Genomic DNA, 27,833 nt, shown 5'->3' on the forward strand with positions numbered 1-27,833 from the left:
GGGATACACGTCCACACTCATTTGGGGGAGTTCCAGAATGGGAAATTCAACACTTTTTATCGAGATAAGTCGAATAGCTCCTCTCCAGCGCCCGTGAAAACTATAAGAAGGGCCCCGGCTAGAGCCCGTACTGGGGAAAGTGGGAGGGGGCACGTGCGGCGCCCCCTGTTGGCCGCTGGGTGGAACTGCAGTGGGCCCCAAAAATTATGGGAAGGCACCCTGGGTTCCCAAAATTACGGGGAGGCGCCCTGACTGCTGCTCCTGTAGGGGGGCAGAGGGAGGGGGCACGCGCGGCGCCCCCGGTGGCCGACGAGCGGAACTGCAGCGGGGCCCCAAAATTATTGGAAGGCGCCCCAGGTCCCCAAAATTATGGGCAGGCGCCCTGTCTGCTGCTCCTGCAGGGGGCAGATGGAGGGGGCATGTGCGGCGCCCCCCGGTGGCCACCGGGTGGAACTGCAGCGGGGCCCTAAAAAATTATGGGAAGGCACCCCAGGTCCCCAAAATTATGAGGAGGCGCCCTATCTGCTGCTCCTGCAGGGGGCAGATGGAGGGGGCACGTGCGGCGCCCCCCGGTGGCCACCAGGCGGAACTGCAGTGGGGAACTAAAAATTATGGGAAGGCACCCTGACTACTGCTCCTGTAGGGGGCAGAGGGAGGGGGCACGCGCGGCGCCCCCCGGTGGCCGCCGGGCGGAACTGCAGCGGGGCCCCAAAATTATTGGAAGGCGCCCCAGGTCCCCAAAATTATGGGCAGGCGCCCTGTCTGCTGCTCCTGCAGGGGGCAGATGGAGGGGGCATGTGCGGCGCCCCCCGGTGGCCACCAGGTGGAACTGCAGCGGGGCCCTAAAAAATTATGGGAAGGCACCCCAGGTCCCCAAAATTATGAGGAGGCGCCCTATCTGCTGCTCCTGCAGGGGGCAGATGGAGGGGGCACGTGCGGCGCCCCCCGGTGGCCACCAGGCGGAACTGCAGTGGGGAACTAAAAATTATGGGAAGGCACCCTGACTACTGCTCCTGTAGGGGGCAGAGGGAGGGGGCACGCGCGGCGCCCCCCGGTGGCCGCCGGGCGGAACTGCAGCGGGGCCCCAAAATTATTGGAAGGCGCATCGGGTCCCCAAAATTATGGGGAGGCGCCCTGTCTGCTGCTCCTGCAGGGGGCAGATGGAGGGGGCATGTGCGGCGCCCCCCGGTGGCCACCGGGTGGTACTGCAGCGGGGCCCTAAAAATTATGGGTGGCACCCCGGGTCCCCAAAATTATGGGGAGGCGCCCTGATTGCTGCTCCTGCAGGGGGCAGATGGAGGGGGCACGTGCGGCGCCCCCCGGTGGCCACCAGGCGGAACTGCAGTGGGGCCCTAAAAATTATGGGAAGGCACCCTGACTACTGCTCCTGTAGGGGGCAGACGGAGGGGGCACGCGCGGCGCCCCCCGGTGGCCGCCGGGCGGAACTGCAGCGGGGCCCCAAAATTATTGGAATGCGCATCGGGTCCCCAAAATTATGGGGAGGCGCCCTGTCTGCTGCTCCTGCAGGGGGCAGATGGAGGGGGCATGTGCGGCGCCCCCCGGTGGCCACCGGGTGGTACTGCAGCGGGGCCCTAAAAATTATGGGAGGCACCCCGGGTCCCCAAAATTATGGGGAGGCGCCCTGATTGCTGCTCCTGCAGGGGGCAGATGGAGGGGGCACGTGCGGCGCCCCCCGGTGGCCACCAGGCGGAACTGCAGTGGGGCCCTAAAAATTATGGGAAGGCACCCTGACTACAGCTCCTGTAGGGGGCAGACGGAGGGGGCACGCGCAGCGCCCCCCGGTGGCCGCCGGGCGGAACTGCAGCGGGGCCCCAAAATTATTGGAAGGCGCATCGGGTCCCCAAAATTATGGGGAGGCGCCCTGTCTGCTGCTCCTGCAGGGGGCAGATGGAGGGGGCATGTGCGGCGCCCCCCGGTGGCCACCGGGTGGTACTGCAGCGGGGCCCTAAAAATTATGGGAGGCACCCCGGGTCCCCAAAATTATGGGGAGGCGCCCTGATTGCTGCTCCTGCAGGGGGCAGATGGAGGGGGCACGTGCGGCGCCCCCCGGTGGCCACCAGGTGACACTGCAGTGGGGCCCTAAAAATTATGGGAAGGCACCCTAACTACTGCTCCTGTAGGGGGCAGAGGGAGGGGGCACATGCGGCGCCCCCCGGTGGCCGCCGGGCGGAACTGCAGCGAGGCCCCAAAATTATTAGAAGGCCTCCCGGGTCCCCAAAATTACAGGGAGGCACCCTGTCTGCTGCTCCTTAAGGGAAAGGGGGAATGTGTGGCACCCCCGGTGGCTGCCTGGTGGAACTGCAGTGGGCCCCTAAAATATATAAATCTATATTTTTTAGAGAACCAATCAGTTGCTTTAATACAATCTGCATTGCACACACATACACACAGCATGGTCTGGCAAATGTGATTCCCGAGGACATGCCCGATTTTGATGCTGGGTAGTTGGGACATGCCCTTACTATCACCTCCTGTGGTCTGACTTGTGGGGACCTCATTTCAGGTCCCCACCATGTTGAAAGTCCCTCCAGTGTTGGTGTGCTGTCCGGTCTGTGTCCCCATAAGGATAGGAATACGAGTGCACACATACACACACGCGCACACACACACACACACACACACACATACTTGTTTTTGTGACCTCATCGGGACCCATGTATGGAACATCCCTCATGGGGACACCATTTCCCTTACCCCTGGAAGGGCCCAGCCTGTAGCCTGTGCAAGGGGACAGAGGGTGCGGGCATGCGTGGCCTGGGAGGGGACCATGGGGACATAATATATGGATCAATTTATGTGTGACACCCTCCCCCCAGGTGGCCAACGGGTGCAATGGCACCCACATTTTATTATGTATTGATTTATTTATTCATTTATTTATTTATTTATTTATTTGTGTATGGATGCATGTGTTTGTTTACTTATTTATTATTTATTTAGTTCATGTTCTTTCTCTTTATCGCAGTTATTCTGTTCTTTATGTAGAATTTAATTGAAAGCCAGTTCCGAGCCTTCAGTGCTTGGGTTTCAGCCCGTAGGCACGCATCACAATCCTTCTTGCCCGGAACCTTGCAGGAGTGGATGAACCGCATCATGTGTCTTTCAACGGCTCTGACTTCCGCTGGGGTCCATGGTTTTCTCTTAGCACCTCTGCTGTCACCTTTGTGGGAGAGGAAAGGTCAGTCACCCTGCAAGGCCATCACCAGCCAAGGCCACCCCCCCACACCCTCCCCCCCTCACCAGCATGGAAGGTTGCACCCACCTTTAGGAATGGCTCCCTCCACTGCCACACTGTTTGCTTCTTTCTCGGTGTGCACCACTGTCACCTCACTGGCTTGCCTCTCTGGCTCATCCCCAGAGTCATCACTTGCCACCTGGATTGGTTCTGGAAATAGAGAAAGACAGTAAACCCCGTCACACCAGCCCACTTACAGTGTCAGTCCCTGGAGACACTTGTCCAGTGATACTTACCATCTGGATCAATGGAGATCTCCTCCAGACTGCGGCCCCTGAACTCAGCCATTCTCCCTTGCTCCAGGGCCACAAAGAGCTTGCTTAACTTGGCCAGCTGCAGGGTACCTTCTGGAAGACGATAATACTGTCTATGCACCCGTATGTCATGTCCGAGGAAATCGGCTAGCTGGTCCATCTCGGTGTCGCTTAGGTTGAGGACCCTGGAAAGGGTGGCTACATGCTTCCGGAGGCGGGTGGAGGACAGTGCTTCGGGATGCTTGGCCCCACACTCCCGGGCATAGAGACGAATGCAGTCGGATCCCCTGAAGTGTGATAAGGCGGCTGGCCTGGCAAACATGTAGAAATTTTCAGGGGTGACACCACACTCTGCCCTCTTCTCGGTCAGGATCTCCATGGCTTTCTGCATGCATGGGGATAACAGGATGGGAACCTTCCTGCCTCTTTTACCAGGTATCTCAATACGGGTGAAGTGGTGACAGAGAGCCTTCTCCATCTCCGAGAGGGCCTGGGCCACGTCACCCTGCAGGTCAGCTGTGTGCCGTGATTCAAATGAGGATAGCCGCATCTTGGACACCTCACCTTCCCTCCTGCGGTTGAAGAGGATCAACTGTGTGAGGGTGACCTTGGCCAGCATTGACCACTGCTTTGGAGAAGGGTGGGCAGATAACCCATCCAAGTACTCCCGCTGCCGGTCAAGGAGGTACAGGTTCAATCGCTTCACGTCGTCAGTGAAGGGTAGGAGGAGTGGGGCATTCCATTTTATCTCTCGTAGGGTCTTCAGGGCAGCAGTTGAGATGAGCTCACTCCACCTCGCCTCGTACAGTTTCCTGAAGCTCCGTGCGCTCTCCACTGTCAGGGCACTGCCCTCCATCAGCGCCTGGCACTCAACCATGGCGGAAATCTTTTGCAAGCTGTGGCCCACCTTCAGGGCCAGCGAGGGGACCCTATATGTGTTGGTCTTGTCATCGTAGCCAGCCAGGCTCCTGACGGCATGCACCACATGGAAAAAGTTGGGTGGGCGGATGAAATCTTCCATGCTCCGCAATGGAGTGACCTTCATCGCATGCAGCAGGAGACGACCCACCTACCGGAGCTTCTGGCGGATGTACTCGTGCTTGCCGACATCAGACCCCAGTCGGTTGTAGAGGTGCTGCCCGAACTGCATGATGCAGCTGTCCCCCTTGACCACAGGTACCACATCATCATAATTCATTTGGCTCAACAACTTCCACAGGCCGGTGCCAACACCTGGCGGAATGGGTGTGGCGTAAGTGCACAGGGACTGGACCCGAGTTCTACCAGGTTTGGGGTGGCCACCCCTTTTACGAAGAGGGCACCTCTTCACATGTCGCCACAGGTGTCGCCTGGAGAACAGACCTTGGCAGTGTGCGCAGTGCATGAAATCTTGGGGAGCTGCTGCTTTGGCCGGCTGCTTGCAAGGTAGTAGGACACCGCTGCCCTCGCGGAGAACACCGATATTATGTGCAAAGTTCCCCCGGTGGCGAATTAGGTCCAGCTGCACTGACCTTTCCCTGGAGTTCTTGTCAAAGCTCAGTGCCCTTGCTACCTCTGGCTCACTGCGGTGGACGGCTTCCACGTGCCTCGCAATTTTGGAATATGGCCTCTCACACCATAGGCAGAAGTTTTTCTTCTTGTTATATGTTCTGGAACCATCCCCTTTTTGGGTAAGAACCTGGACTGACACGCCGTGATGTGTCCGTCGGTTCAGGCCGCCGTCTGTGGAGGAAGCCTCGGCTTCTTCCAGCGCCTGTCTCCTGTGAAAAGATGTCTCTTCCGCGCTGCTGTCATTTGAACTGCTCAACTCAGATGAGTCGGGGAGATAGTCTTCATCACTGCCATCCGTTTTACTGTCTGCCCCATCCGCGTTCATTGTCTTAAGGAAACAAGCCAGGGACTTCCGGGAGTGGAAAACAGACCGAGGACTTCTGGGAGTGAGAGATATATAATGGTGAACTTCTGGGGGTGGGAGACAAACCAAGGACTTCTGGGAGTATGTGATGCTGTGTGCTTTGACCCTGCCCAGTTTAAAAAAAATAAAATAAAGTGCTGCTGGGTTGTCCAATATCCCCATCCACTGCTGCAGCACAAGGGGTAAAAAAAAAAACACACACGCAAAACCAAAACGAAACACCCCCCCCCCCCTAATAAAAACCACACACAAAAATATATTTTTTTTTCAAACCACAAAAAAGGACTCCCCAAAATAAACAGTACGGGAAAAATACCTTGGCCGGCAGCGGGGTTTGTCCAGTATCCCCATCCGCCACTGCAGTGCATGGGGCAAGAACAAGACCCCCCACCCCCACAAAAAATACAAAAAAAAAAAAACAAAACAAAAGAAAAACACCCCCCCCCCCCAAAAAAAAAGACCCCCAAATAAACAGTACTGGAAAAATACCTTGTCCGGCAGTGGGGTTTGTCCAGTATCCCCATCTGCCACTGCAGTGCCTGGGGCAAGAACAAGACCCCCCCCCCCCCCCCCCAAAAAAAAAAAATCACCCTGAAATAAAAGAAAAACAACACACCCCAAAACACCCAAAACAAACAGACCCCCCCCAAAAAATAAATAAATAAAGAAAACCAAAGCCCCCCCCCCCCAAAAAAAAAAAAAAAAACAACACACACAAAAACATCCAAAAAACAAACAGACCCCCCCCAAAAAAAATAAATAAATAAACAGTACGGGAAAAAATACATTGGCCGGCAGCGGGGTTTGTCCAATATCCCCATCCGCTACTGCAGTGCTTGGGGCAAGAACAAGACCACCCCACAAAAAAAGCACCCCACCCAAAAAAAGACCCCCCAAAATAAAAAGTACTGGAAAAATAACTTGTCCGGCAGTGGGGTTTGTCCATTATCCCCATCTGCCACTGCAGTGCCTGGGGCAAGAACAAGACCCCCCCCCCAAAAAAAAAAAAAAAACACCCAAAAACAAACAGACCCCCCCCCCCAAAAATAAACAAGTACAAAGCACCCCCCTTATCCCCCTCCAAAACAAATTCCAAAACAAAAGAAAAACCACAAACAAACAAACCCCCCCCTCCAGAAAAAAAACCAGCACGGGAAAAATAATTGTGGCGGCGTCGGTGAATGCCAAGAATCCCCATCCGCTGACGCTGCAGCGCCTGCGTAGATAAAAAAAAACACACAAAAAAAAAAAAAAAAAACCATGGGCTGGCAGCAGGTGTGTCCAGCCCATGGGAGGGGGGGGGGAAATAAAAACCTTCCCCCAATAATCCCCCTCCCCCCCAAAAAATGGGAAAAAAATCCACAAGCTGGGGCTGTCCAGTATCTGCATTCCGCCATTGACCCGCCGGCCGGCGGGTGTTCCCCGGCTGTTCAGCCCTGGGGAAGGGGCAGCCGGCCCCCGACTATTAAGCCCGGGGAGCGGGGGCTCCGGCCGGGTATTAAGCCCAGGGAGGGACCAGCCACCGGGGCCGGGAGGACCAGGGGAGAGGCGCCTCCGCCGACCCACCCGGCCGGCGGAGGCGCTGGCCCTCGTGCCGAACCGATTGTCCCCGGCCAAGTCCCCGGGACGGGACACTGCTCGCGCCGCCGGCCCCCGACTATTAAGCCCGGGGAGCGGGGGCTCCGGCCGGGTATTAAGCCCAGGGAGGGACCAGCCACCGGGGGCCGGGAGGACCAGGGGAGAGGCGCCTCCGCCGACCCACCCGGCCGGCGGAGGCGCTGGCCCTCGTGCCGAACCGATTGTCCCCGGCCAAGTCCCCGGGACGGGACACTGCTCGTGCCGCCGGCCCCCGACTATTGAGCCCGGGGAGCGGGGGCTCCGGCCGGGTATTAAGCCCAGGGAGGGACCAGCCACCGGGGGCCGGGAGGGCCAGGGGAGAGGCGCCTCCGCCGACCCACCCGGCCGGCGGAGGCGCTGGCCCTCGTGCCGAACCGATTGTCCCCGGCCAAGTCCCCGGGACGGGACACTGCTCGCGCCGCCGGCCCCCGACTATTAAGCCCGGGGAGCGGGGGCTCCGGCCGGGTATTAAGCCCAGGGAGGGACCAGCCACCGGGGCCGGGAGGACCAGGGGAGAGGCGCCTCCGCCGACCCACCCGGCCGGCGGAGGCGCTGGCCCTCGTGCCGAACCGATTGTCCCCGGCCAAGTCCCCGGGACGGGACACTGCTCGCGCCGCCGGCCCCCGACTATTAAGCCCGGGGAGCGGGGGCTCCGGCCGGGTATTAAGCCCAGGGAGGGACCAGCCACCGGGGCCGGGAGGACCAGGGGAGAGGCGCCTCCGCCGACCCACCCGGCCGGCGGAGGCGCTGGCCCTCGTGCCGAACCGATTGTCCCCGGCCAAGTCCCCGGGACGGGACACTGCTCGCGCCGCCGGCCCCCGACTATTAAGCCCGGGGAGCGGGGGCTCCGGCCGGGTATTAAGCCCAGGGAGGGACCAGCCACCGGGGGCCTGGAGGACCAGGGGAGAGGCGCCTCCGCCGACCCACCCGGCCGGCGGAGGCGCTGGCCCTCGTGCCGAACCGATTGTCCCCGGCCAAGTCCCACGGGACGGGACACTGCTCGCGCCGCCGGCCCCCGACTATTGAGCCCGGGGAGCGGGGGCTCCGGCCGGGTATTAAGCCCAGGGAGGGACCAGCCACCGGGGGCCGGGAGGACCAGGGGAGAGGCGCCTCCACCGACCCACCCGGCCGGCGGAGGCGCTGGCCCTCGTGCCGAACCGATTGTCCCCGGCCAAGTCCCCGGGACGGGACACTGCTCGCGCCGCCGGCCCCCGACTATTAAGCCCGGGGAGCGGGGGCTCCGGCCGGGTATTAAGCCCAGGGAGGGACCAGCCACCGGGGCCGGGAGGACCAGGGGAGAGGCGCCTCCGCCGACCCACCCGGCCGGCGGAGGCGCTGGCCCTCGTGCCGAACCGATTGTCCCCGGCCAAGTCCCCGGGACGGGACACTGCTCGCGCCGCCGGCCCCCGACTATTAAGCCCGGGGAGCGGGGGCTCCGGCCGGGTATTAAGCCCAGGGAGGGACCAGCCACCGGGGGCCGGGAGGACCAGGGGAGAGGCGCCTCCGCCGACCCACCCGGCCGGCGGAGGCGCTGGCCCTCGTGCCGAACCGATTGTCCCCGGCCAAGTCCCCGGGACGGGACACTGCTCGCGCCGCCGGCCCCCGACTATTAAGCCCGGGGAGCGGGGGCTCCGGCCGGGTATTAAGCCCAGGGAGGGACCAGCCACCGGGGCCGGGAGGACCAGGGGAGAGGCGCCTCCGCCGACCCACCCGGCCGGCGGAGGCGCTGGCCCTCGTGCCGAACCGATTGTCCCCGGCCAAGTCCCCGGGACGGGACACTGCTCGCGCCGCCGGCCCCCGACTATTGAGCCCGGGGAGCGGGGGCTCCGGCCGGGTATTAAGCCCAGGGAGGGACCAGCCACCGGGGGCCGGGAGGACCAGGGGAGAGGCGCCTCCGCCGACCCACCCGGCCGGCGGAGGCGCTGGCCCTCGTGCCGAACCGATTGTCCCCGGCCAAGTCCCCGGGACGGGACACTGCTCGCGCCACCGGCCCCCGACTATTAAGCCCGGGGAGCGGGGGCTCCGGCCGGGTATTAAGCCCATGGAGGGACCAGCCACCGGGGCTGGGAGGACCAGGGGAGAGGCGCCTCCGCCGACCCACCCAGCCGGCGGAGGCGCTGGCCCTCGTGCCGAACCGATTGTCCTTGGCCAAGTCCCCGGGACGGGACACTGCTCGTGCCGCCGGCCCCCGACTATTGAGCCCGGGGAGCGGGGGCTCCGGCCGGGTATTAAGCCCAGGGAGGGACCAGCCACCGGGGGCCGGGAGGACCAGGGGAGAGGCGCCTCCGCCGACCCACCCGGCCGGCGGAGGCGCTGGCCCTCGTGCCGAACCGATTGTCCCCGGCCAAGTCCCCGGAACGGGACACTGCTCGCGCCGCTGGCCCCCGACTATTAAGCCCGGGGAGCGGGGGCTCCGGCCGGGTATTAAGCCCAGGGAGGGACCAGCCACCGGGGCCGGGAGGACCAGGGGAGAGGCGCCTCCGCCGACCCACCCGGCCGGCGGAGGCGCTGGCCCTCGTGCCGAACCGATTGTCCCCGGCCAAGTCCCCGGGACGGGACACTGCTCGCGCCGCCGGCCCCCGACTATTAAGCCCGGGGAGCGGGGGCTCCGGCCGGGTATTAAGCCCAGGGAGGGACCAGCCACCGGGGCCGGGAGGACCAGGGGAGAGGCGCCTCCGCCGACCCACCCGGCCGGCGGAGGCGCTGGCCCTCGTGCCGAACCGATTGTCCCCGGCCAAGTCCCCGGGACGGGACACTGCTCGCGCCGCCGGCCCCCGACTATTAAGCCCGGGGAGCGGGGGCTCCGGCCGGGTATTAAGCCCAGGGAGGGACCAGCCACCGGGGGCCGGGAGGACCAGGGGAGAGGCGCCTCCGCCGACCCACCCGGCCGGCGGAGGCGCTGGCCCTCGTGCCGAACCGATTGTCCCCGGCCAAGTCCCCGGGACGGGACACTGCTCGCGCCGCCGGCCCCCGACTATTGAGCCCGGGGAGCGGGGGCTCTGGCCGGGTATTAAGCCCAGGGAGGGACCAGCCACCGGGGGCCGGGAGGACCAGGGGAGAGGCGCCTCCGCCGACCCACCCGGCCGGCGGAGGCGCTGGCCCTCGTGCCGAACCGATTGTCCCCGGCCAAGTCCCCGGGACGGGACACTGCTCGCGCCGCCGGCCCCCGACTATTGAGCCCGGGGAGCGGGGGCTCCGGCCGGGTATTAAGCCCAGGGAGGGACCAGCCACCGGGGGCCGGGAGGACCAGGGGAGAGGCGCCTCCGCCGACCCACCCGGCCGGCGGAGGCGCTGGCCCTCGTGCCGAACCGATTGTCCCCTGCCAAGTCCCCAGGACGGGACACTGCTCGCGCCGCCGGCCCCCGACTATTAAGCCCGGGGAGCGGGGGCTCCGGCCGGGTATTAAGCCCAGGGAGGGACCAGCCACCGGGGCCGGGAGGACCAGGGGAGAGGCGCCTCCGCCGACCCACCCGGCCGGCGGAGGCGCTGGCCCTCGTGCCGAACCGATTGTCCCCGGCCAAGTCCCCGGGACGGGACACTGCTCGGGCCGCCGGCCCCCGACTATTAAGCCCGGGGAACGGGGGCTCCGGCCGGGTATTAAGCCCAGGGAGGGACCAGCTACCGGGGCCGGGAGGACCAGGGGAGAGGCGCCTCCGCCGACCCACCCGGCCGGCGGAGGCGCTGGCCCTCGTGCCGAACCGATTGTCCCCGGCCAAGTCCCCGGGACGGGACACTGCTCGCGCCGCCGGCCCCCGACTATTAAGCCCGGGTAGCGGGGGCTCCGGCCGGGTATTAAGCCCAGGGAGGGACCAGCCACCAGGGGCCGGGAGGACCAGGGGAGAGGCGCCTCCGCCGACCCACCCGGCCGGCGGAGGCGCTGGCCCTCGTGCCGAACCGATTGTCCCCGGCCAAGTCCCCGGGACGGGACACTGCTCGCGCCGCCGGCCCCCGACTATTGAGCCCGGGGAGCGGGGGCTCCGGCCGGGTATTAAGCCCAGGGAGGGACCAGCCACCGGGGGCCGGGAGGACCAGGGGAGAGGCGCCTCCGCCGACCCACCCGGCCGGCAGAGGCGCTGGCCCTCGTGCCGAACCGATTGTCCCCGGCCAAGTCCCCGGGACGGGACACTGCTCGCGCCGCCGGCCCCCGACTATTGAGCCCGGGGAGCGGGGGCTCCGGCCGGGTATTAAGCCCAGGGAGGGACCAGCCACCGGGGGCCGGGAGGACCAGGGGAGAGGCGCCTCTGCCGACCCTCCCGGCCGGCGGAGGCGCTGGCCCTCGTGCCGAACCGATTGTCCCCGGCCAAGTCCCCGGGACGGGACACTGCTCGCGCCGCCGGCCCCCGACTATTAAGCCCGGGGAGCGGGGGCTCCGGCCGGGTATTAAGCCCAGGGAGGGACCAGCCACCGGGGCCGGGAGGACCAGGGGAGAGGCGCCTCCGCCGACCCACCCGGCCGGCGGAGGCGCTGGCCCTCGTGCCGAACCGATTGTCCCCGGCCAAGTCCCCGGGACGGGACACTGCTCGCGCCGCCGGCCCCCGACTATTGAGCCCGGGGAGCGGGGGCTCCGGCCGGGTATTAAGCCCAGGGAGGGACCAGCCACCGGGGGCCGGGAGGACCAGGGGAGAGGCGCCTCCGCCGACCCACCCGGCCGGCGGAGGCGCTGGCCCTCGTGCCGAACCGATTGTCCCCGGCCAAGTCCCCGGGACGGGACACTGCTCGCGCCGCCGGCCCCCGACTATTGAGCCCGGGGAGCGGGGGCTCCGGCCGGGTATTAAGCCCAGGGAGGGACCAGCCACCGGGGGCCGGGAGGACCAGGGGAGAGGCGCCTCCGCCGACCCACCCGGCCGGCGGAGGCGCTGGCCCTCGTGCCGAACCGATTGTCCCCGGCCAAGTCCCCGGGACGGGACACTGCTCGCGCCGCCGGCCCCCGACTATTGAGCCCGGGGAGCGGGGGCTCCGGCCGGGTATTAAGCCCAGGGAGGGACCAGCCACCGGGGCCGGGAGGACCAGGGGAGAGGCGCCTCCGCCGACCTGGCCGGCGGAGGCGCTGGCCCTCGTGCCGAACCGATTGTCCCCGGCCATGTCCCCGGGACGGGACACTGCTCGCGCCGCCGGCCCCCGACTATTAAGCCCGGGGAGCGGGGGCTCCGGCCGGGTATTAAGCCCAGGGAGGGACCAGCCACCGGGGGCCGGGAGGACCAGGGGAGAGGCGCCTCCGCCGACCCACCCGGCCGGCGGAGGCGCTGGCCCTCGTGCCGAACCGATTGTCCCCGGCCAAGTCCCCGGGACGGGACACTGCTCGCGCCGCCGGCCCCCGACTATTGAGCCCGGGGAGCGGGGGCTCCGGCCGGGTATTAAGCCCAGGGAGGGACCAGCCACCGGGGGCCGGGAGGACCAGGGGAGAGGCGCCTCCGCCGACCCACCCGGCCGGCGGAGGCACTGGCCCTCGTGCCGAACCGATTGTCCCCGGCCAAGTCCCCGGGACGGGACACTGCTCGCGCCGCCGGCCCCCGACTATTAAGCCCGGGGAGCGGGGGCTCCGGCCGGGTATTAAGCCCAGGGAGGGACCAGCCACCGGGGCCGGGAGGACCAGGGGAGAGGCGCCTCCGCCGACCCACCCGGCCGGCGGAGGCGCTGGCCCTCGTGCCGAACCGATTGTCCCCGGCCAAGTCCCCGGGACGGGACACTGCTCGCGCCGCCGGCCCCCGACTATTGAGCCCGGGGAGCGGGGGCTCCGGCCGGGTATTAAGCCCAGGGAGGGACCAGCCACCGGGGCCGGGAGGACCAGGGGAGAGGCGCCTCCGCCGACCTGGCCGGCGGAGGCGCTGGCCCTCGTGCCGAACCGATTGTCCCCGGCCATGTCCCCGGGACGGGACACTGCTCGCGCCGCCGGCCCCCGACTGTTAAGCCCGGGGAGCGGGGGCTCCGGCCGGGTATTAAGCCCAGGGAGGGACCAGCCACCGGGGGCCGGGAGGACCAGGGGAGAGGCGCCTCCGCCGACCCACCCGGCCGGCGGAGGCGCTGGCCCTCGTGCCGAACCGATTGTCCCCGGCCAAGTCCCCGGGACGGGACACTGCTCGCGCCGCCGGCCCCCGACTATTGAGCCCGGGGAGCGGGGGCTCCGGCCGGGTATTAAGCCCAGGGAGGGACCAGCCACCGGGGGCCGGGAGGACCAGGGGAGAGGCGCCTCCGCCGACCCACCCGGCCGGCGGAGGCACTGGCCCTCGTGCCGAACCGATTGTCCCCGGCCAAGTCCCCGGGACGGGACACTGCTCGCGCCGCCGGCCCCCGACTATTAAGCCCGGGGAGCGGGGGCTCCGGCCGGGTATTAAGCCCAGGGAGGGACCAGCCACCGGGGCCGGGAGGACCAGGGGAGAGGCGCCTCCGCCGACCCACCCGGCCGGCGGAGGCGCTGGCCCTCGTGCCGAACCGATTGTCCCCGGCCAAGTCCCCGGGACGGGACACTGCTCGCGCCGCCGGCCCCCGACTATTAAGCCCGGGGAGCGGGGGCTCCGGCCGGGTATTAAGCCCAGGGAGGGACCAGCCACCGGGGCCGGGAGGACCAGGGGAGAGGCGCCTCCGCCGACCCACCCGGCCGGCGGAGGCGCTGGCCCTCGTGCCGAACCGATTGTCCCCGGCCAAGTCCCCGGGACGGGACACTGCTCGCGCCGCCGGCCCCCGACTATTAAGCCCGGGGAGCGGGGGCTCCGGCCGGGTATTAAGCCCAGGGAGGGACCAGCCACCGGGGCCGGGAGGACCAGGGGAGAGGCGCCTCCGCCGACCCACCCGGCCGGCGGAGGCGCTGGCCCTCGTGCCGAACCGATTGTCCCCGGCCAAGTCCACGGGACGGGACACTGCTCGCGCCGCCGGCCCCCGACTATTAAGCCCGGGGAGCGGGGGCTCCGGCCGGGTATTAAGCCCAGGGAGGGACCAGCCACCGGGGCCGGGAGGACCAGGGGAGAGGCGCCTCCGCCGACCCACCCGGCCGGCGCAGGCGCTGGCCCTCGTGCCGAACCGATTGTCCCCGGCCAAGTCCCCGGGACGGGACACTGCTCGCGCCGCCGGCCCCCGACTATTGAGCCCGGGGAGCGGGGGCTCCGGCCGGGTATTAAGCCCAGGGAGGGACCAGCCACCGGGGGCCGGGAGGACCAGGGGAGAGGCGCCTCCGCCGACCCACCCGGCCGGCGGAGGCACTGGCCCTCGTGCCGAACCGATTGTCCCCGGCCAAGTCCCCGGGACGGGACACTGCTCGCGCCGCCGGCCCCCGACTATTAAGCCCGGGGAGCGGGGGCTCCGGCCGGGTATTAAGCCCAGGGAGGGACCAGCCACCGGGGCCGGGAGGACCAGGGGAGAGGCGCCTCCGCCGACCCACCCGGCCGGCGGAGGCGCTGGCCCTCGTGCCGAACCGATTGTCCCCGGCCAAGTCCCCGGGACGGGACACTGCTCGCGCCGCCGGCCCCCGACTATTGAGCCCGGGGAGCGGGGGCTCCGGCCGGGTATTAAGCCCAGGGAGGGACCAGCCACCGGGGCCGGGAGGACCAGGGGAGAGGCGCCTCCGCCGACCTGGCCGGCGGAGGCGCTGGCCCTCGTGCCGAACCGATTGTCCCCGGCCATGTCCCCGGGACGGGACACTGCTCGCGCCGCCGGCCCCCGACTGTTAAGCCCGGGGAGCGGGGGCTCCGGCCGGGTATTAAGCCCAGGGAGGGACCAGCCACCGGGGGCCGGGAGGACCAGGGGAGAGGCGCCTCCGCCGACCCACCCGGCCGGCGGAGGCGCTGGCCCTCGTGCCGAACCGATTGTCCCCGGCCAAGTCCCCGGGACGGGACACTGCTCGCGCCGCCGGCCCCCGACTATTGAGCCCGGGGAGCGGGGGCTCCGGCCGGGTATTAAGCCCAGGGAGGGACCAGCCACCGGGGGCCGGGAGGACCAGGGGAGAGGCGCCTCCGCCGACCCACCCGGCCGGCGGAGGCACTGGCCCTCGTGCCGAACCGATTGTCCCCGGCCAAGTCCCCGGGACGGGACACTGCTCGCGCCGCCGGCCCCCGACTATTAAGCCCGGGGAGCGGGGGCTCCGGCCGGGTATTAAGCCCAGGGAGGGACCAGCCACCGGGGCCGGGAGGACCAGGGGAGAGGCGCCTCCGCCGACCCACCCGGCCGGCGGAGGCGCTGGCCCTCGTGCCGAACCGATTGTCCCCGGCCAAGTCCCCGGGACGGGACACTGCTCGCGCCGCCGGCCCCCGACTATTAAGCCCGGGGAGCGGGGGCTCCGGCCGGGTATTAAGCCCAGGGAGGGACCAGCCACCGGGGCCGGGAGGACCAGGGGAGAGGCGCCTCCGCCGACCCACCCGGCCGGCGGAGGCGCTGGCCCTCGTGCCGAACCGATTGTCCCCGGCCAAGTCCCCGGGACGGGACACTGCTCGCGCCGCCGGCCCCCGACTATTAAGCCCGGGGAGCGGGGGCTCCGGCCGGGTATTAAGCCCAGGGAGGGACCAGCCACCGGGGCCGGGAGGACCAGGGGAGAGGCGCCTCCGCCGACCCACCCGGCCGGCGGAGGCGCTGGCCCTCGTGCCGAACCGATTGTCCCCGGCCAAGTCCACGGGACGGGACACTGCTCGCGCCGCCGGCCCCCGACTATTAAGCCCGGGGAGCGGGGGCTCCGGCCGGGTATTAAGCCCAGGGAGGGACCAGCCACCGGGGCCGGGAGGACCAGGGGAGAGGCGCCTCCGCCGACCCACCCGGCCGGCGCAGGCGCTGGCCCTCGTGCCGAACCGATTGTCCCCGGCCAAGTCCCCGGGACGGGACACTGCTCGCGCCGCCGGCCCCCGACTATTAAGCCCGGGGAGCGGGGGCTCCGGCCGGGTATTAAGCCCAGGGAGGGACCAGCCACCGGGGGCCGGGAGGACCAGGGGAGAGGCGCCTCCGCCGACCCACCCGGCCGGCGGAGGCGCTGGCCCTCGTGCCGAACCGATTGTCCCCGGCCAAGTCCCCGGGACGGGACACTGCTCGCGCCGCCGGCCCCCGACTATTGAGCCCGGGGAGCGGGGGCTCCGGCCGGGTATTAAGCCCAGGGAGGGACCAGCCACCGGGGGCCGGGAGGACCAGGGGAGAGGCGCCTCCGCCGACCCACCCGGCCGGCGGAGGCGCTGGCCCTCGTGCCGAACCGATTGTCCCCGGCCAAGTCCCCGGGACGGGACACTGCTCGCGCCGCCGGCCCCCGACTATTAAGCCCGGGGAGCGGGGGCTCCGGCCGGGTATTAAGCCCAGGGAGGGACCAGCCACCGGGGCCGGGAGGACCAGGGGAGAGGCGCCTCCGCCGACCCACCCGGCCGGCGGAGGCGCTGGCCCTCGTGCCGAACCGATTGTCCCCGGCCAAGTCCCCGGGACGGGACACTGCTCGCGCCGCCGGCCCCCGACTATTAAGCCCGGGGAGCGGGGGCTCCGGCCGGGTATTAACTTAAGCCCAGGGAGGGACCAGCCACTGGGGGCCGGGAGGACCAGGGGAGAGGCGCCTCCGCCGACCCACCCGGCCGGCGGAGGCGCTGGCCCTCGTGCCGAACCGATTGTCCCCGGCCAAGTCCCCGGGACGGGACACTGCTCGCGCCGCCGGCCCCCGACTATTGAGCCCGGGGAGCGGGGGCTCCGGCCGGGTATTAAGCCCAGGGAGGGACCTGCCACCGGGGGCCGGGAGGACCAGGGGAGAGGCGCCTCCGCCGACCCACCCGGCCGGCGGAGGCGCTGGCCCTCGTGCCGAACCGATTGTCCCCGGCCAAGTCCCCGGGACGGGACACTGCTCGCGCCGCCGGCCCCCGACTATTAAGCCCGGGGAGCGGGGGCTCCGGCCGGGTATTAAGCCCAGGGAGGGACCAGCCACCGGGGCCGGGAGGACCAGGGGAGAGGCGCCTCCGCCGACCCACCCGGCCGGCGGAGGCGCTGGCCCTCGTGCCGAACCGATTGTCCCCGGCCAAGTCCCCGGGACGGGACACTGCTCGCGCCGCCGGCCCCCGACTATTAAGCCCGGGGAGCGGGGGCTCCGGCCGGGTATTAAGCCCAGGGAGGGACCAGCCACCGGGGCCGGGAGGACCAGGGGAGAGGCGCCTCCGCCGACCCACCCGGCCGGCGGAGGCGCTGGCCCTCGTGCCGAACCGATTGTCCCCGGCCAAGTCCCCGGGACGGGACACTGCTCGCGCCGCCGGCCCCCGACTATTAAGCCCGGGGAGCGGGGGCTCCGGCCGGGTATTAAGCCCAGGGAGGGACCAGCCACCGGGGGCTGGGAGGACCAGGGGAGAGGCGCCTCCGCCGACCCGCCCGGCCGGCGGAGGCGCTGGCCCTCGTGCCGAACCGATTGTCCCCGGCCAAGTCCCCGGGACGGGACACTGCTCGCGCCGCCGGCCCCCGACTATTGAGCCCGGGGAGCGGGGGCTCCGGCCGGGTATTAAGCCCAGGGAGGGACCAGCCACCGGGGGCCGGGAGGACCAGGGGAGAGGCGCCTCCGCCGACCCACCCTGCCGGCGGAGGCGCTGGCCCTCGTGCCGAACCGATTGTCCCCGGCCAAGTCCCCGGGACGGGACACTGCTCGCGCCGCCGGCCCCCGACTATTGAGCCCGGGGAGCGGGGGCTCCGGCCGGGTATTAAGCCCAGGGAGGGACCAGCCTCCGGGGGCCGGGAGGACCAGGGGAGAGGCGCCTCCGCCGACCCACCCGGCCGGCGGAGGCGCTGGCCCTCGTGCCGAACCGATTGTCCCCGGCCAAGTCCCCGGGACGGGACACTGCTCGCGCCGCCGGCCCCCGACTATTAAGCCCGGGGAGCGGGGGCTCCGGCCGGGTATTAAGCCCAGGGAGGGACCAGCCACCGGGGCCGGGAGGACCAGGGGAGAGGCGCCTCCGCCGACCCACCCGGCCGGCGGAGGCGCTGGCCCTCGTGCCGAACCGATTGTCCCCGGCCAAGTCCCCGGGACGGGACACTGCTCGCGCCGCCGGCCCCCGACTATTAAGCCCGGGGAGCGGGGGCTCCGGCCGGGTATTAAGCCCAGGGAGGGACCAGCCACCGGGGCCGGGAGGACCAGGGGAGAGGCGCCTCCGCCGACCCACCCGTCCGGCGGAGGCGCTGGCCCTCGTGCCGAACCGATTGTCCCCGGCCAAGTCCCCGGGACGGGACACTGCTCGCGCCGCCGGCCCCCGACTATTAAGCCCGGGGAGCGGGGGCTCCGGCCGGGTATTAAGCCCAGGGAGGGACCAGCCACCGGGGGCCGGGAGGACCAGGGGAGAGGCGCCTCCGCCGACCCACCCGGCCGGCGGAGGCGCTGGCCCTCGTGCCGAACCGATTGTCCCCGGCCAAGTCCCCGGGACGGGACACTGCTCGCGCCGCCGGCCCCCGACTATTGAGCCCGGGGAGCGGGGGCTCCGGCCGGGTATTAAGCCCAGGGAGGGACCAGCCACCGGGGGCCGGGAGGACCAGGGGAGAGGCGCCTCCGCCGACCCACCCGGCCGGCGGAGGCGCTGGCCCTCGTGCCGAACCGATTGTCCCCGGCCAAGTCCCCGGGACGGGACACTGCTCGCGGCCTAGGCGAGCAAGAAGCTTCGGGTGCGTGGGTACAGGACGCCCCATATGCCCACCCCCGCTGTCAGCCAAATATTGACTGATTTCGTGGCACTAATATCAGAGATAGTAGCTCAGGCTCCTCTAGTTTCTCAGCTTTACATGTGCAGCAAATGTCTGATCTTATAGTTACTCTCTTATAGAGAATTTCAATAGTGACAACACATCATCAGTAGGCCGACACAAACCTAACCACCAGCGCCCAATATCTCAACCTGACACCAAAGTGAGAAATGATGACAGCGGATCCCCCCCCCCACCTCCAAGGTGAAGGGGGTTACGAAAACCTTGCACAGCAATGACGTTCAACCATGGCCAATAAGTAAAGGAACCAGCAAACCTTAGAACCCTGCAGTCACCATCACCGCCCTGCAGAGCCTGTCCCACACTCCCACCGCCTAAGGGGGGACGAGGGTGAATATCACCCCACCTCCAAGATGGATTAGGAACTGACAACCTCCCACGACAGCCCCCAGCCATACCTCTCACTCAGACTCGAGCAAGCATTGGGGAATCCAGCAGCCCTCCGCATCCTGCAGTGATGCGGGGGAAAGCTGCAGACAGGGCAGAGGAGCAGCCGGTGGAGGTGATGCCTCCGGCCGACATCACCGCCCTGCAGAGCCTGTCCCGCACCCCGCTGCCTAAGGTGGACAAGGGTGGCTGTCACCTCCCCCCCTCCTGGATGGAGGGGGGCAGACATCCTCAATCCATCCCGACCCGTGCCGCTCATCCGTCAGCAAGCATTGGGGAATCCGGCAGCCCTCCGGATCCTGCAGTGATGCGGGAGGAGGCTGCAGACAGGGCGGAGCAGCGACCGGTGGAGGTGACCCCTCCGGCCGACATCACCGCCCTGCGGAGCCTGTCCCGCACCCCACCGCCTAAGGTGGACGAGGGTGGCTTTCACCTCCCCCCCTCCTGGATGGAGGGGGGTCAGACATCCTCAATCCATCCCCGACCCGTGCCGTGCCGCTCAGTCGCCAGAAAGCATTGGGGAATCCGGCAGCCCTCCGGATCCTGCGGTGATGCGGGAGGAGGCTGCAGACAGGGCGGAGCAGCGACCGGTGGAGGTGACCCCTCCGGCCGACATCACCGCCCTGCGGAGCCTGTCCCGCACCCCGCCACCTAAGGTGGACGAGGGTGGCTGTCCCCTCCCCCCCTCCTGGATGGAGGGGGGGCAGACATCCTCAATCCATCCCCGACCCGTGCCGCTCAGCCGCCAGCAAGCATTGGGGAATCCGGCAGCCCTCCGGATCCTGCGGTGATGCGGGGGGAGGCTGCAGACAGGGCGGAGCAGCGACCGGTGGAGGTGAACCCTCCGGCCGACATCGCCGCCCTGCGGAGCCTATCCCGCACCCCGCCACCTAAGGTGGACAAGGGTGGCTGTCACCTCCCCCCCTCCTGGATGGAGGGGGGGTAGACATCCTCAATCCATAACCCGACCCGTGCCGCTCAGTCGCCAGAAAGCATTGGGGAATCCGGCAGCCCTCCGGATCCTGCGGTGATGCGGGAGGAGGCTGCAGACAGGGCGGAGCAGCGACCGGTGGAGGTGACCCCTCCGGCCGACATCACCGCCCTGCGGAGCCTGTCCCGCACCCCACCGCCTAAGGTGGACGAGGGTGGCTTTCACCTCCCCCCCTCCTGGATGGAGGGGGGTCAGACATCCTCAATCCATCCCCGACCCGTGCCGTGCCGCTCAGTCGCCAGAAAGCATTGGGGAATCCGGCAGCCCTCCGGATCCTGCGGTGATGCGGGAGGAGGCTGCAGACAGGGCGGAGCAGCGACCGGTGGAGGTGACCCCTCCGGCCGACATCACCGCCCTGCGGAGCCTGTCCCGCACCCCGCCGCCTAAGGTGGACGAGGGTGGCTGTCCCCTCCCCCCCTCCTGGATGGAGGGGGGGGCAGACATCCTCAATCCATCCCCGACCCGTGCCGCTCAGCCGCCAGCAAGCATTGGGGAATCCGGCAGCCCTCCGGATCCTGCGGTGATGCGGGGGGAGGCTGCAGACGGGGCGGAGCAGCGACCGGTGGAGGTGACCCCTCCGGCCGACATCACCGCCCTGCGGAGCCTGTCCCGCACCCCGCCGCCTATGGTGGACGAGGGTGGCTGTCACCTCCCCCCCTCCTGGATGGAGGGGGAGCAGACATCCTCAATCCATCCCCGACCCGTGCCGCTCAGCCGCCAGCAAGCATTGGGGAATCCGGCAGCCCTCCGGATCCTGCGGTGATGCGGGGGGAGGCTGCAGACAGGGCGGAGCAGCGACCAGTGGAGGTGACCCCTCCGGCCGACATCACCGCCCTGCGGAGCCTGTCCCGCACCCCGCCGCCTAAGGTGGACGAGGGTGGCTGTCCCCTCCCCCCCTCCTGGATGGAGGGGGGGCAGACATCCTCAATCCATCCCCGACCCGTGCCGCTCAGCCGCCAGCAAGCATTGGGGAATCCGGCAGCCCTCCGGATCCTGCGGTGATGCGGAGGGAGGCTGCAGACAGGGCGGAGCAGCGACCGGTGGAGGTGACCCCTCCGGCCGACATCACCGCCCTGCGGAGCCTGTCCCGCACCCCGCCGCCAAAGGTGGACGAGGGTGGCTGTCACCTCCCCCCCTCCTGGATGGAGGGGGGGGGGCAGACATCCTCAATCCATCCCCGACCCGTGCCGCTCAGCCGCCAGCAAGCATTGGGGAATCCGGCAGCCCTCCTGATCCTGCGGTGATGCAGGGGGAGGCTGCAGACAGGGCGGAGCAGCGACCGGTGGAGGTGACCCCTCCTGCCGACATCACCGCCCTGCGGAGCCTGTCCCGCACCCCGCCGCCTAAGGGGGGACGAGAGTGGTTATCACCCCCCCCTCCATAATGGAGGGGGACCTGAAAACCTCCCGCGACAGCCCCCAGCTGTGCCACTCAGCTGAGGGCAAGCATTTTGGGTTACAGCAGCCCTCCAGTTTCTGCATTGATGCGGAAGGCTACTGGCAGGATCAACAAGGTAGCTCTCAGTAGCCAGCGGTGACAGGGGGTGAGCCAGCCGCCATCTCGAAAGCAGCAGGAAACCCCACAGAGAAGAAGGAGCCACACACCAAGCAGGCAACCAACAAGAGGAGTAGGCCCAGTGGATGGCCATCAGTGCGGGCCAAGTGAGAAGTTCAGAGTCAGATGGACAGTGGGGCCCGCTCTCCGTGGTACCCAGGCACCAGGCACATTGATCAGCCCCCAGATAAAGGGGACCAGCACCCATTCGATCTCACATTTTTCTCCTCACCCGACAACCTGTTCACTAGGCAACCAGTGCAAGCCACCCACCCTGGGGGACAGTTTGGGTAAGCAGCGATTTAAAAAGGTCGCCTCAGGCCTCCCAACCCAGGTCCCCGCCGGTCGAGGCGAGGGTGAGCCGTCGGCCCCCAGGGAACCCCGCTGCCCCCAACCCATCACATCCCGATCTACACCTGACTGGTTTCATCTTGTCATGGGGGGTGAAAGGTTCATATTGTAAAGGGCTGTTCCACTCTCCAGGATACCGTCAATGATACATGGGTAGTCCCAGGCCCACTCTGTGCGCAGCTTCCACTGGATCCCTCCAAAGGGGCCTCCCACTCTCCCTTTTTCTACTGACGTAATCCAGTCAGCTTTGCTCAGAGCCTGTGCTTCTCTCTCACGCCATACGAGACTCCCCTTTCTCGCACACTTTCTATCTCACTCTACCTCCATCCTGTCTGGCTCTTCTCTCCGCAGGACCCCACAGCTGAACCCTTCCGTGCAGCCACCTGCGGCCATTGACAGACCGCATCATTGGTTCATGGTGGCACTTGTGCAGTTCCCGGGAAATCATGTGCTCCACCAGGGTCCAATGGTGAGCTTTGCTAGGTGATGGGGACACTTCCCCAGCACCCCTGGTGTTGTCAGGCACCTGCTGGGCTGATAGACAGAGCAGACCATACTGACTGGAGTCAGAAACAAGGCCCACCCAGCTCTGGCCAAGAGCACTGGGCGGACATTTGGGGACTAGGAAACCCTTACAGTGGAGGGTTTCCAGGCACGCCGTGGGCAGAAGGAGGGCCTTGTTCGCCTGGAGCTGGCCGGGACCCCTGGGTTCCGGCCAAGCGAATGGCCCTCCCCGCCGGGGCGCAGGGAGCCACATCGATTGGGTTTGCAGGACAAAGAAAAGAGGACTTTCTATCGAGAACCCATCTTTTTCCTGGCTGGACTGTTCTCATCCTGTGAATCTCTCAGCTTGGTTCTCTTGGACGTAGCAGGACAGGTGATGCGCGCGACACTTTTGCAGTACACTCTCCTATTTTACCCAGGCTCTTGGAACCACTCCCAGCATGAGGGTTCAGCCGTACACACTCATCAGCATGACTTCCACAAAATGCAGTAACCAGTTCAGCACACTGGGGGGCGCTGCTCCCAGGAATAGGGAGCCAGGCCAAGCCCGGTCCGCAGGCTCCAACCGATGCCTGGAAGAGCCCCATTTCGGCCTCGGAGGGGAGATCGGAGGAACTAAAGACTGGAAGTCCCGGTGGGACTGCGCTTCCCCTGTCTGCCACAGGGGGCGCTGCACCAGGCGAGAAGGAGCTGGGCCAAGCCCGGTCCGCAGGCTCCAACCGATGCCCGGAGGAGCCCCATTTCAGCCTCGGAGGGAAGATCGGAGGAACGGGAGTCTGGAAGTCCCGGTGAGACTGCGCTTCCCCCATCTTCCACAGGGGGCGCTGCGCCAGGGAAGAAGGAGCTAGGCCAAGCCCAGTCCGCAGGCTCCAACCGATGCCCGGAGTAGCCCCATTTCAGCCTCGGAGGGAAGATCGGAGGAACGAGAGACTGGAAGTCCCGGTGAGACTGCACTTCCCCCATCTTCCACAGGGGGCGCTGCACCAGGCGAGAAGGAGCTGGGCCAAGCCCGGTCCGCAGGCTCCAACCGATGCCCGGAGGAGCCCCATTTCAGCCTCGGAGGGAAGATCGGAGGAACGGGAGTCTGGAAGTCCCGGTGAGACTGCGCTTCCCCCATCTTCCACAGGGGGCGCTGCGCCAGGGAAGAAGGAGCTGGGCCAAGCCCAGTCCGCAGTCTCCAACCGATGCCCGGAGGAGCCCCATTTCAGCCACGGAGGGGAGATCGGAGGAACGGGAGACTGGAAGTCCCGGTGGGACTGCGCTTCCCCCGTCTGCCACAGGGGGGCGCTGCACCAGGGGAGAGGGAGCTGGTCCAAGCCCAGTCCGTGGGCTACAACCGATGCCCGGAGGAGCCCCATTTCAGCCACGGAGGGGAGATCGGAGGAACGGGAGACTGGAAGTCCCGGTGGGACTGCGCTTCCCCCGTCTGCCACAGGGGGGCGCTGCACCAGGGGAGAGGGAGCTGGTCCAAGCCCAGTCCACGGGCTCCAACCGATGCCCGGAGGAGCCCCATTTCAGCCTTGGAGGGAAGATCGGAGGAACGGGAGACTGGAAGTCCCGGTGAGACTGCACTTCCCCCATCTTCCACAGGGGCGCAGGGAGCCACATCGATCGGGTTTGCAGGACAAAGAAAAGAGGACTTTCTATCGAGAACCCATCTTTTTCCTGGCTGGACTGTTCTCATCCTGTGAATCTCTCAGCTTGGTTCTCTTGGACGTAGCAGGACAGGTGATGCGCGCGACACTTTTGCAGTACACTCTCCTATTTTACCCAGGCTCTTGGAACCACTCCCAGCCTGAGGGTTCAGCCGTACACACTCATCAGCATGACTTCCACAAAATGCAGTAACCAGTTCAGCACACTGGGGGGCGCTGCTCCCAGGAATAGGGAGCCAGGCCAAGCCCGGTCCGCAGGCTCCAACCGATGCCTGGAAGAGCCCCATTTCGGCCTCGGAGGGGAGATCGGAGGAACTAAAGACTGGAAGTCCCGGTGGGACTGCGCTTCCCCTGTCTGCCACAGGGGGCGCTGCACCAGGCGAGAAGGAGCTGGGCCAAGCCCGGTCCGCAGGCTCCAACCGATGCCCGGAGGAGCCCCATTTCAGCCTCGGATGGAAGATCGGAGGAACGGGAGTCTGGAAGTCCCGGTGAGACTGCGCTTCCCCCATCTTCCACAGGGGGCGCTGCGCCAGGGAAGAAGGAGCTAGGCCAAGCCCAGTCCGCAGGCTCCAACCGATGCCCGGAGTAGCCCCATTTCAGCCTCGGAGGGAAGATCGGAGGAACGAGAGACTGGAAGTCCCGGTGAGACTGCACTTCCCCCATCTTCCACAGGGGGCGCTGCACCAGGCGAGAAGGAGCTGGGCCAAGCCCGGTCCGCAGGCTCCAACCGATGCCCGGAGGAGCCCCATTTCAGCCTCGGAGGGAAGATCGGAGGAACGGGAGTCTGGAAGTCCCGGTGAGACTGCGCTTCCCCCATCTTCCACAGGGGGCGCTGCGCCAGGGAAGAAGGAGCTGGGCCAAGCCCAGTCCGCCGTCTCCAACCGATGCCCGGAGGAGCCCCATTTCAGCCACGGAGGGGAGATCGGAGGAACGGGAGACTGGAAGTCCCGGTGAGACTGCGCTTCCCTCATCTGCCACAGGGGGCGCTGTGCCAGGGGAGAGGGAGCCGGGCCAAGCCCAGTCCCCGGGCTCCAACCGATGCCCGGAGGAGCCCCATTTCAGCAACGGAGGGGAGATCGGAGGAACGGGAGACTGGAAGTCCCGGTGGGACTGCGCTTCCCCCGTCTGCCACAGGGGGGGGCTACACCAGGGGAGAGGGAGCTGGTCCAAGCCCAGTCCGCGGGCTCCAACCGATGCCCGGAGGAGCCCCATTTCAGCCTTGGAGGGAAGATCGGAGGAACGGGAGACTGGAAGTCCCGGTGAGACTGCACTTCCCCCATCTTCCACAGGGGGGCGCTGCACCAGGTGTGAGGGAGCCGGGCCAAGCCCAGTCCCCAGGCTCCAACCGATGCCCGGAGGAGCCCCATTTCAGCCACGGAGGGGAGATCGGAGGAACGGGAGACTGGAAGTCCCGTTGGGACTGCGCTTCCCCCGTCTGCCACAGGGGGGGGCTGCACCAGGGGAGAGGGAGCTGGTCCAAGCCCAGTCCGCGGGCTCCAACCGATGCCCGGAGGAGCCCCATTTCAGCCTTGGAGGGAAGATCGGAGGAACGGGAGACTGGAAGTCCCGGTGAGACTGCACTTCCCCCATCTTCCACAGGGGGGCGCTGCACCAGGTGTGAGGGAGCCGGGCCAAGCCCAGTCCCCAGGCTCCAACCGATGCCCGGAGGAGCCCCATTTCAGCCACGGAGGGGAGATCGGAGGAACGGGAGACTGGAAGTCCCGGTGGGACTGCGCTTCCCCCGTCTGCCACAGGGGGGCGCTGCACCAGGGGAGAGGGAGCTGGTCCAAGCCCAGTCCGCGGGCTCCAACCGATGCCCGGAGGAGCCCCATTTCAGCCACGGAGGGGAGATCGGAGGAACGGGAGACTGGAAGTCCCGGTGAGACTGCGCTTCCCCCATCTGCCACAGGGGGGCGCTGCGCCAGGGGAGAGGGAGCCGGCCCAAGCCCGGTCCGCGGGCTCCAACCGATGCCCGGAGGAGCCCCATTTCAGCATCGGAGCTCTGGCTGGGTTGCCTCTGAAAGGGAAGAAGACCTCTCTCTATTGTTCAGCCTGTATCCAGTCTCTGAGCTCCAAGGCATTTTTGGCACAGATCCTTAACTGCAGTTCCAGCCTCTCATCCACATCACCATCCCCTGAAGATCTGGCCATATCAATATGCCCGAGGCGTTCTTTTCAGGGTAGCAGATCGGGTGGAGCGCGCGTCATTCTAGTGAGCCATGCTCAGATTTTACCCTAGCTCCTGGAAACGTGTCCAGGCACGAGGGATACACGTCCACACTCATTTGGGGGAGTTCCAGAATGGGAAATTCAACACTTTTTATCGAGATAAGTCGAATAGCTCCTCTCCAGCGCCCGTGAAAACTATAAGAAGGGCCCCGGCTAGAGCCCGTACTGGGGAAAGTGGGAGGGGGCACGTGCGGCGCCCCCTGTTGGCCGCTGGGTGGAACTGCAGTGGGCCCCAAAAATTATGGGAAGGCACCCTGGGTTCCCAAAATTACGGGGAGGCGCCCTGACTGCTGCTCCTGTAGGGGGGCAGAGGGAGGGGGCACGCGCGGCGCCCCCGGTGGCCGAGGAGCGGAACTGCAGCGGGGCCCCAAAATTATTGGAAGGCGCCCCAGGTCCCCAAAATTATGGGCAGGCGCCCTGTCTGCTGCTCCTGCAGGGGGCAGATGGAGGGGGCATGTGCGGCGCCCCCCGGTGGCCACCGGGTGGAACTGCAGCGGGGCCCTAAAAAATTATGGGAAGGCACCCCAGGTCCCCAAAATTATGAGGAGGCGCCCTATCTGCTGCTCCTGCAGGGGGCAGATGGAGGGGGCACGTGCGGCGCCCCCCGGTGGCCACCAGGCGGAACTGCAGTGGGGAACTAAAAATTATGGGAAGGCACCCTGACTACTGCTCCTGTAGGGGGCAGAGGGAGGGGGCACGCGCGGCGCCCCCCGGTGGCCGCCGGGCGGAACTGCAGCGGGGCCCCCAAATTATTGGAAGGCGCATCGGGTCCCCAAAATTATGGGGAGGCGCCCTGTCTGCTGCTCCTGCAGGGGGCAGATGGAGGGGGCATGTGCGGCGCCCCCCGGTGGCCACCGGGTGGTACTGCAGCGGGGCCCTAAAAATTATGGGTGGCACCCCGGGTCCCCAAAATTATGGGGAGGCGCCCTGATTGCTGCTCCTGCAGGGGGCAGATGGAGGGGGCACGTGCGGCGCCCCCCGGTGGCCACCAGGCGGAACTGCAGTGGGGCCCTAAAAATTATGGGAAGGCACCCTGACTACTGCTCCTGTAGGGGGCAGAGGGAGGGGGCACGCGCGGCGCCCCCCGGGGGCCGCCGGGCGGAACTGCAGCGGGGCCCCAAAATTATTGGAATGCGCATCGGGTCCCCAAAATTATGGGGAGGCGCCCTGTCTGCTGCTCCTGCAGGGGGCAGATGGAGGGGGCATGTGCGGCGCCCCCCGGTGGCCACCGGGTGGTACTGCAGCGGGGCCCTAAAAATTATGGGAGGCACCCCGGGTCCCCAAAATTATGGGGAGGCGCCCTGATTGCTGCTCCTGCAGGGGGCAGATGGAGGGGGCACGTGCGGCGCCCCCCGGTGGCCACCAGGCAGAACTGCAGTGGGGCCCTAAAAATTATGGGAAGGCACCCTGACTACAGCTCCTGTAGGGGGCAGAGGGAGGG

The 27,833-nt window shown here is 67.3% G+C and overlaps 1 protein-coding gene across 1 annotated transcript; it reads right to left on the bottom strand.

Annotated features, from left to right (window-relative positions):
* Positions 1–2,928: 2,928 nt before the first annotated feature.
* On the bottom strand, positions 2,929–4,569 carry LOC134929192 (uncharacterized). The gene is made up of 2 exons (XM_063924951.1): positions 3,284–4,569; positions 2,929–3,181 (listed from the first exon to the last, which is right to left on the bottom strand). The coding sequence occupies exon 1, from the start codon at positions 4,553–4,555 to the stop codon at positions 3,458–3,460; it is 1,098 nt and encodes a 365-aa protein (XP_063781021.1). The 5' UTR covers positions 4,556–4,569; the 3' UTR covers positions 2,929–3,181; positions 3,284–3,457.
* Positions 4,570–27,833: the final 23,264 nt, after the last annotated feature.

The sequence above is a fragment of the Pseudophryne corroboree genome, chromosome 5, assembly GCF_028390025.1.
Source record: "Pseudophryne corroboree isolate aPseCor3 chromosome 5, aPseCor3.hap2, whole genome shotgun sequence".
In the NCBI taxonomy this organism is placed as follows: domain Eukaryota; kingdom Metazoa; phylum Chordata; class Amphibia; order Anura; family Myobatrachidae; genus Pseudophryne; species Pseudophryne corroboree.

Bases quoted from the DNA above. Each gene is read 5' to 3' on its own strand.
- LOC134929192 (XM_063924951.1), bottom strand. From the start codon at position 4,555: ATGAAGGTCACTCCATTGCGGAGCATGGAAGATTTCATCCGCCCACCC.